Source organism: Dioscorea cayenensis, chromosome 15 (genome assembly GCF_009730915.1).
Source record: "Dioscorea cayenensis subsp. rotundata cultivar TDr96_F1 chromosome 15, TDr96_F1_v2_PseudoChromosome.rev07_lg8_w22 25.fasta, whole genome shotgun sequence".
Classification (NCBI taxonomy): domain Eukaryota; kingdom Viridiplantae; phylum Streptophyta; class Magnoliopsida; order Dioscoreales; family Dioscoreaceae; genus Dioscorea; species Dioscorea cayenensis.
Genome location: NC_052485.1, coordinates 5,404,136 through 5,413,510, shown reverse-complemented (window position 1 = coordinate 5,413,510; position 9,375 = coordinate 5,404,136). Strand labels below are relative to the sequence as shown.

Sequence of the window (9,375 nt, the reverse complement as noted above, 5' to 3'; positions counted from 1 at the left end):
ATATACACAAAAATTAAACTGATGCTCCAAAATTTCTGTCATTTGCACTCATACATTTGTAAATACATTTTATTAAAGGCTTTTTGGCCTATTAATATTAAGTCATTTACGTAAAAAAAAGCTATTCTTTTTAGAAAAAGCCTAAGATTAAACCTTTAAATTCACACAAAATGAGTGTACAAAATGAGTGCACAAGTGTTTATTACATTTATGCATGTCCTAACACGTGCTTACAACATCTTCTTCTAAAAAAACAGAGAAAACCTTTAAACAATTTGAAGAAAAAAAAAGAAAAAAAGAAAAGTCCATGCAAAACCTCCTTCTTTCTTCCCACACTACAAATTAACCAAACACATAATAGGTCAAATACATCCCAATAATAATAATAATAATAATAATAATAATAATAATAATAATAAAGGCCGGCAATCACACTCAAAAACTGAACGTCTCAATTATTCCAATCTCCTTCCAAAACTTCAAGAAACAGAAAAAAGGGTTCTTCCATGACCACCAAATAATTCCCTCCCCACAGCATACACCACAACAGAATCCAGTCCTGAATGGTTGAACAAAGGTGACAACTCATGGCAACTCACAGCAGCCACCGTCGTCGGCCTTCAAACCATCCCCGGAATCCTCATCCTCTACGGCAGCATCGTCAAAAAGAAATGGGCCATTAACTCCTCCTTCATGGTCCTCTACACCTTCGCCTGTGTCCTTCTCTGCTGGGTTTGCTGGGCATTTCAAATGTCATTCGGACAACAAATGTTCTTTTTTGTAGGACGTCCTCACTTTGCATTGGACCAGAAGTATCTTTTGGGACAAGGGTTTGCAGGGTTGTATCCGAGAGCCACGTTGGTGTTTTTCCAGTTTGTGTTTGCGGCGATAACGGTGGTGCTGGTGGCCGGAGCCGTGTTGGGGAGGATGAGTTTTAAGGCGTGGATGTTGTTTGTTCCCATGTGGTTGACGGTGTCTTACACGGTTGGGGCGTTTAGTGTTTGGTCACCGAAAGGGTTCTTGTTTGAGGCTGGTGTTATGGATTTTGCTGGTGGTTTTGTTATTCATTTGTCTTCTGGTGTTGCTGGTTTCACTGCTGCTTACTGGGTATCTCTCTCTCTCTCTCTCTCTCTCTATATATATATATATATATCTGCTTTTTAAGATACAACCAGGAATTGATTTCACTGCTGCTTACTAGCCGGGTTTCTATATATATATATATATATATATATTTTAAGATACAATAAGGAATTGATTAGTAGGTGATGTGTGATGTATCCTTACCGGTATGAGAATTGAGTTGTAAGACTGCTTCGACAACAAGGATATTTTATGGTATCCTGTGCATGAGAGAACTCCCACCATCGCACATTGTACCTTCTATCATATGTTGAGTGGAATCTAAATACCCAACCATTTTTATTTATGCGAAATATCTTATACATTGGACTAACCCAATATTGGGTTTTTTTTTCTATTTTTTTTTTATTTTTTGAATTTTTTTTAATGTTTTTGTGTGCTTTTTAGTTAGTTATTATATGGCTAAAATATATAAATTTGTTTAGTTTCATCCACTGCAATTTTAAAACCTAATTCCTAAGTGCACAATTTTTTTTAGTTTAGTTGACTTTTAATCAATTAGTATTAATATAATTAGTATTTTAAGAAAAAATTAATTAATTATATTTATTTACATAGTTAAATTTAAAAATATATATATATACGTGTCATTATATATATGTATATAACTTTGGTCATTGGTGTTTTGTTAGTTTTTTTTATAGGAAATTGAAAACATGATATTATCTGAAAACTGAAACCACCCAATAGCATTCATGGCCTTACCAGGCCAAAAGAACATACACATGAAAAACAAGAGTGTCCATGTTAACTCAAACTTGATGCACAAAAGTTTGCAAGAAAAGTTAAATAAAATTCTCATAATAATATATAAAAACATATTGAATATTAAAAAAAATGTGATGATTACATGGACATACAGGTAGGACCAAGGGAAAGCAAAGACAGAGAGAGGTTCCCACCAAACAACATTCTGTTGATGCTTGCAGGCGCAGGCCTGCTTTGGATGGGTTGGACAGGGTTCAATGGAGGAGCTCCATATGCAGCAAACATTGATGCTTCTTTGGCCATCCTCAATACTCACATTTGCACTGCCACCAGCCTTCTTGTTTGGCTCTTTCTTGATGTTTTCTTCTTCGAAAAACCGTCAGTCATCGGCGCCGTTCAGGGGATGATCACTGGCCTTGTCTGCATCACTCCCGCTGCCGGTATTTCTTTCTTTACAATCTGATGATATTACCAATCAAGATCTATTCATAGGATATAAAACATAAAAACTGATGATAAATTAACATATTGTTAACTTAAAGACTTTGTATTTGACATACCTCCTCATAGTTCATTAAAAGCTCGGAGTTTCTGCTCGTCAAGAGCTAAACTCACATTGTTTATCAAGCTAAACAAGTGATTTCCATTTCCAAATCTAATCTATAAGCTCATAAAATCAACGAGCCAAGCATAAACACTCCTAAACTTGACTCGTTACGGCCATGAATATCTTGGTACTGCATCACATTAGTGTTATAGTAATCTAAATATCTCATTTTCATTGTAGATGTACATACATAAATTAAATTACGGTAGCTAATGAGTTGAGCATAACCTCTGCATTTTCTTAACGAGCGGAGCCCGTACCTTACGATTGAAGCTCGAATTAGACTCAGCTTGAACTCAGGCTTGTTTAAAATACTAAAATAGTGTCGGGGCTCGGTTCGGCCCAATTACAGCCCTACTCATAGTCATAAACCCAACGTCCAACAACAGCCTGTATATTGAGTCCCCACATGACATTAGATTTAATCATTTTCAGTGTAAATGGATTCTTTAATTAGCTAACATTAATCCAAATGGACACTTAACACTGCACTTAAACATACCTGGTTTAAACTTTCAATCTATCAGGGTTGGTGCAAGGCTGGGCTGCTATTATAATGGGCATCCTTTCAGGCAGCATTCCTTGGTACACCATGATGGTCCTTCACAGGAAGATAAAATTCCTCATCTATGTTGATGATACCATGGCTGTCTTCCACACCCACGCCGTCGCCGGAAGCCTTGGAGGCATCCTCACTGGATTCTTTGCTGAGCCTCGACTCAACCGTCTCTTTTTCGGTGATGATCCTAGGTACATTGGCCTAGCCTACGCCCTCAAAGACAACCGCAGTATGGCTGGCTTTCGCCAAATTGGCATTCAACTTGCTGGCATTGCATTCATTGTCATCCTCAATGTCGTTGTTACTTCGGCTATTTGCCTAATTATTAGAGTCATTGTGCCGCTCCGGTTGACCGATGAGGAAATGGAGATTGGAGATGATGCTGTGCATGGGGAGGAGGCTTATGCTTTGTGGGAAGATGGAGAGAAGTTTGAAATTGCACAGAGGAATAAGATGTTTGATGTTCAGGATATTGAGTCCAGGTCTGTGCAGATGACTGAGAGATTCTGAAATTCTGCATGGATAAATCCTATGGTTGGTCTTAGCTAATGCTGAAAGTAATGCTTAAATGTCTAAAAAAAAATTTATATTTGTATGGTTTAATAATGGAATGCCTTTTATTTTGTTTTGTTGCATTCTGATTATAGCATTGTTTGTAAAAGAAGAGTTTCATTTGTCTATCTATTTAATTTAATCATTTGTTTAGAACTATTTCTACTAAATTTGTAAGAAACAAGAGTTTAGGCATGTAATTGATGAATAATTGTATCTAAGAAAAATTGGTATAGTCAAATTGGTCACTTGGCACTAAATCTTCAAACAATCACTTGTTTATATGAACTACTAATTTCCAATAAATAGGCAAGAAACAAGAGTTTTGGGCATGTAATTCATAAATAATTGTATCTAAGAAGAAATTATATAATCAAAATCAATCACTTGCTTATGTAAGCTATATGCCCATGCACAAAGTCCTAAAAAACAGGAGTCTTAGCATGTAATTGATAAAACAGTGTATTTAAGAAGAATAATTAAGAAGAATAAATGCAGCCATCTGTTGATCAGTTTAGAAGAATTTTAAAAAAGGTATGAACACTTACAAACAACTTACTATTGATGATTTAAATAAAATAGAAGAATAAGACAAATGATGACAAATTTAGCTAAAATACAAGAATAAAACAAGAGATGGTCAATGAAATTCTGAAAGCCAGAATCCTTAGAAGTCAAGCCAACGGGTGTAAGTAGTGTTTCTTTGCTTTTTGCATGAAAAGCTCCTTCTTTTCTTGGTCAGATTTACACACACAATTAAAGTAAAGTTTGACAATCTATCATCCTTAGGCCACTGAACTTTCTAAGAGCCCCTTTCACTTCTCTACAATTTATGTCAACATCCAAGATACTTTAGCTAGCATGCTGGGCAAGCAGAGTGGATTACCACGGAATGGGCATAATCAAGAACAAGTTACTTTATGAACTTTCAATTTCTAATACTAGTTAAATATTTAAAAAGTTGAGAAAAAGAAACCAACAGAGAACAGATCAAAATACAATACGCGTTAGTATCAAGATGGACTTCTTTTCAAACTGGCAATTTTGGTTTTGCCTTTGTCTTGTGTTCAGGTAAAATTAGATATTAATTTGGTGATATTTACCTTAAACTGTATTAAGTGATACTTCAAGAAGTATGACAGACAGATCATGGAAATAACACTGACACCCTATTTCCTTCACACTTTGAACAATCAAACACACAAATTTAATTGATAAATCTTGTTTTGTTTGTGAACATAACACAAGAAACCAATTACACTTTCCTCTTTCTCCTTCATCCAATATATGCGCATCAATCCAGACCCTAACCAATTATCCAATCTGAACACACAAAACAATGGAATTGTTGATTCCTAAATCACGTGATATTCACTTGAGAAAAGATTGAACGGTTGCAATTAGGACAAATGCATGGTCGGTGATTCAACAAGCTTTAATCCCTCCTTTTAAGACTTTTTTCCTACAAGGCTACAGGTAGATACACACAGTCTTTCTCCATTTGGCTCCCACAAACACCTAAACAACTCTGGTTGGCTCCCATAAAGAGAAGATAGGGAATCTCTACCCATTCTATCTCCGAAAGCAAAAGTAAAAGAAAAGAGAAAGGTTATGCGATCACCTTTGCTAAAGCTGCTTGCAGATGAAGTTATGGACCTAAATCTCTTATATTTAAGTTAAACCAATAGTGTTCCCAAACCTCCCGCTATATCATCAAGTTCGTTTTAGTACAATTATGTGCGTGCGTGCGTGAGTGAGTGAGTGAGTGAGTGTGAGTGCAAGGCAAAAAAGGAAGTAAGAAAAGAGTACCTGGTTGTGAGCATCAAGCCATGGCTGGTGCAACGGTGAGGAAGCTGATGGTGGAGGTGGTAGAGGCGAAGAACCTTTTGCCCAAAGACGGGACGGGGACGTCCAGCCCGTACGTGATCGTGGACTTTGACGGGCAACGGAAACGAACGCAGACCATTCCGAGAGATCTCAATCCTGCATGGAATGAAGTGTTGGCGTTTGATTTGATTAGTAGTAGGAATGAGATAATGGGAGAGACGCTGGAGGTGGATGTTTACCATGATAAGAAGGTTGGGCCGAGCCGGAGGAACAATTTTCTTGGGAGAGTGAGGTTGGATTCTAGGCAGTTTGTGAATAAGGGAGAGGAGGCGCTTATTCACTTCCCTTTGGAGAAGAAGAGCTTTTTCAGTTGGATTCGAGGTGAGATTGGGCTGAAGATTTATTATTTTGATGAGCCTGTTCCGGCCCCGGAGCCGGAGAAGGCTGAAGAGGCACCGGCTGAAGTAGCGCCAGCTGAGGGTGGTGGGGAGACGGAGAAGGTTGAGGCAACCGTGGTGGCACAACAAGCTGAAGGTGATGCTGCTAAGCAAGAAGAGCAAACTCCGGTAGCGGAAGCAAACCCTCCAGAATCGGAAGCTCCGGCACCTTCCCCGGCGGACGACGCTCAGAATCCTCAAGAGCAAGTGGAAGCTGAATCTCTGGCCCCAGCTCCGGAAAATACAGAGAACGCCATGCAACAACCAGCGGAGGAAGCACCGGTTCCGGATCCGGCTCCTGCCCCAGCCCCGGCCCCGGCGGCGGCGGCGACGGTGGCCGATCCAGTACAAGAAGCCATACAGCCGCAGGTAAGGGCAGTGCCCCGGCAAAAAACAAAGGCGCCTGAACCGATCGAACGTTCGACGTTCGATTTGGTGGACAAAATGCAGTATTTGTTCGTCCGGGTCGTGCGGGCACGGTCGCTGCCCAACGGGGCAAAACCGCACGTAAGGATCACCGCCTCCGGCCGCCAAGCTTGTACCACCGTCGCCAGGAGAGTTGGGAAATTATCGGAGTGGAACCAGACCTTCGCGTTCGCCCGTGACCCTGCCGTAGCCGATGACTCCTCCATGATCGAAGTCTCCGTCTGGGACCTCCCGCCGGATGCCCACGTTGACGATGGGGACGACAGGCATTTTCTCGGCGGTCTCTGCTTCGATGTGTCGGACATCCCTAAGAGGGATCCGCCGGACAGCACACTGGCCCCGCAGTGGTACGCGCTGGAGGGGAGATGGGCTCGCAGTGGAGATCTCATGCTCTCGACGTGGATCGGAACTCAAGCTGATGAATGGTTCCGTGAAGCTTGGAAGGCGGATGGATCATCCCGTCATGGATCCGGCTCAAAGGTGTACCAATCCCCCAAACTCTGGTACTTGCGCGCCACCATCATCGAGCTCCAAGATGCGGTTTTAGCGGCGAGGGAGATCTCGATCTCCTTCAGAGCAACGCTAGGGTTTCAGATGCAGAGAACCCGCTACTCCATCAGCCGCAACGGCACGGCGCCGTCGTGGAACGAGGATCTAATTTTCGTAGCCGCCGAGCCATTCGATGAGGACCAGAGACTGATTCTCCAGATGGAGACCCGGAACGGCAAGGAAACCATCGTGCTCGGCTCCGCCGTCATCCCACTTTCCTCCGTCGAGCGCCGCGTCGACGATCGAAAGGTCGCCTCACGGTGGCTCGACCTCATACCCGCCGACGAGAAAAGGAGGAGATCATTCGGTGGCAGGTTACACATCCGGGTATGCTTAGACGGTGGCTACCACGTGGCCGACGAGCCCTCCCACGCGGCAAGCGACTACCGCCCATCCGCGCGACAGCTATGGCGACCACCAATCGGCTCCATCGAGCTCGGCATCATCAGCTGCAAGGGTCTCCTCCCAATGCGCACGGTGGACGGGAAAGGAACAACAGACGCCTTCGCAGTAGCCAAATACGGCCCCAAATGGGCCAGAACCCGCACCATCTCCGACAACTTCGATCCAGCGTGGAACGAACAATACACCTGGGAAGTCCACGACCCCTGCACCGTCCTCACCATCGCCGTCTTCGACGACTCCATCGACAGCACCTCGAAAGACTCCACCTGCCGTCCCAATGGGAAGACTCCGACTCCGGATCTCCACCCTCGAAACCAACCGCGCCTACCGCTGCTTCTTCCCACTCACCATCCTCCTCCCCTCCGGCCTCAAACGCATGGGCGACATCGAGATCGCCGTCAGGTTCTCCCGTCCAGGATCATCCCTCGACCTCCTCCACCTCTACACCCAACCAATGCTGCCGGCAATGCACCACGCACGCCCAATCCCAGCCGCGCAACGGGAACCCCTGCGCCTCGCGGCGGCGAGGATCGTGGCGGCGCATCTCTCCCGCGCCGAACCATCTCTCAAAAAAGAGGTCGTCGTTTGGGTTCTAGAAGCTGAGCCAAAAGGGTTCAGCATGAGAAGGGTCCGGGCCAACTGGCAGAGGATCGTGTCTAGCCTGACCTGGCTCGCTGACGTGGCAAAATGGATGGACGAGATCAGAAGATGGAGGAATCCAACGGCCGCAGTGATGGTACACATGGTGATTATACTAATAGCTTGGTACCCCGACCTGATCGTGCCGGTGATCGGGGTACACGTGGCGGGGATAGGAATCATTAGATATCGGAAGCGTGTTAGAGGGCCTGAAGGGCCCGTGTTGGGGATTGAAGGTGGGGTCATCGATAGGGATGAGTTGGATGAGGAGTGGGACCCAGTGCCAAGCGCGAAGGCGGCGGAGGTGGTGAGAACTAGATACGATAAGATGAGGGTGGTGGGGTCCAGAGTGCAGGGAATGTTGGGTGACGTGGCAGCGCAGGTGGAGAGAGTGCAAGCGTTGGTGAGCTGGAAGGATCCGAGAGCGACGGGGATGTTTGTGGGGGCGTGTTTGGTGGTGTCGATGGTGGTGTTCTTGGTGCCGGCGCGTGTGGTTGGGGTTGTGGCCGGGTTTTACTGGTTGCGGCACCCGATGTTCCGGGACCGGATGCCGCCTGCTGCGCTGAACTTTTTTAGGAGGTTGCCGGCGTTGTCTGATCGGATTGTGTAGATGATGATGATGGTGGTGATGAGGTGTTTGATGGAAATGACTTTTTGGCAAAAGATGATGAAATGACTCTTGTTTTATGGTTTCTTTGAACTTGGCCTCACTGCTGGGTGAAGCTTTTTAATTTTAATTATAATTTTTAAGTTATTTTTGCTTTTATGATCAGGAAGATATATATATATATATATATATATATATATATATGCCCTTTTTTTGAAGAAGAAAGGGATATGCAAGCGAGGTTGTGCTTCTGATAAATTTTTAAAGTTGTTTTTCATAAACTGTGAGTGCATGTTATAGACTGATTTTGTTTAGAGTTATATATATATATATATATAAAGAAAATAAAATTAAAAAAAGGGAAATTAGAAGATAAATTGGAACCTGGCCTCAATACTGTGAGTGCATGTTAAGTATAGCAGAGATCAGGTTGTTTTCACTTATCTTCACTTTTTCTTTAACCCATGCAAACTCTTAAACCATCATTTACATGTTTTCCGCAACTTTTCTTATCAATGTCTCTCGCACTTGTCTCCACATCTTACTCTCAAGAGGAATGATCGCCTTACAGCTCGGCGGACCACTGCTGTTTGTTGAGGATTGGTGGTGACACCAAGCGGAGTTGCACTGTTAATCTTCACCAAAATGTAAAAGGTAAGTGGCTTCTAGATGACTTTAAGCTCTCTCTAAGAGTTCTGCATCCTTTGTATATGCCTGAAAATCTCCCTACTAAGATTTCTCTTGTTGTAGTGTATTATGTTTTCGTCTATGTTGAACTTAGTATATCAGATAATGGCTATATATTTTTTCCCTGAAATGCTTGGACAAGATGTTGTAATGAACTTTCCAACAGCAGCATAAAAGAGCCGATTAGCTCATTTCATTGTATGGAATCATCATGATAATAGAACAACAT

General features: G+C 43.1%; 2 protein-coding genes across 2 annotated transcripts; both read left to right on the top strand.

The window, feature by feature from the left end:
* Nucleotides 1-519: 519 nt before the first annotated feature.
* LOC120277625 (ammonium transporter 2 member 5-like) lies at nucleotides 520-3,529 on the top strand (the record flags this gene model as incomplete). The annotated part of the gene is made up of 3 exons (XM_039284482.1): nucleotides 520-1,107; nucleotides 2,006-2,291; nucleotides 2,986-3,529. Coding segments are annotated over 3 exons (1,416 nt in total), but the record flags the coding sequence as incomplete, so codon positions are not given.
* A 566-nt stretch (nucleotides 3,530-4,095) lies between these two features.
* On the top strand, nucleotides 4,096-8,502 carry LOC120277231 (protein QUIRKY-like). Its single transcript, XM_039283988.1, is given in 2 exon segments — nucleotides 4,096-7,470; nucleotides 7,472-8,502. Coding segments are annotated over 2 exon segments (3,063 nt in total). The 5' UTR covers nucleotides 4,096-5,398; the 3' UTR covers nucleotides 8,463-8,502.
* The last annotated feature ends 873 nt before the right edge of the window (nucleotides 8,503-9,375 follow it).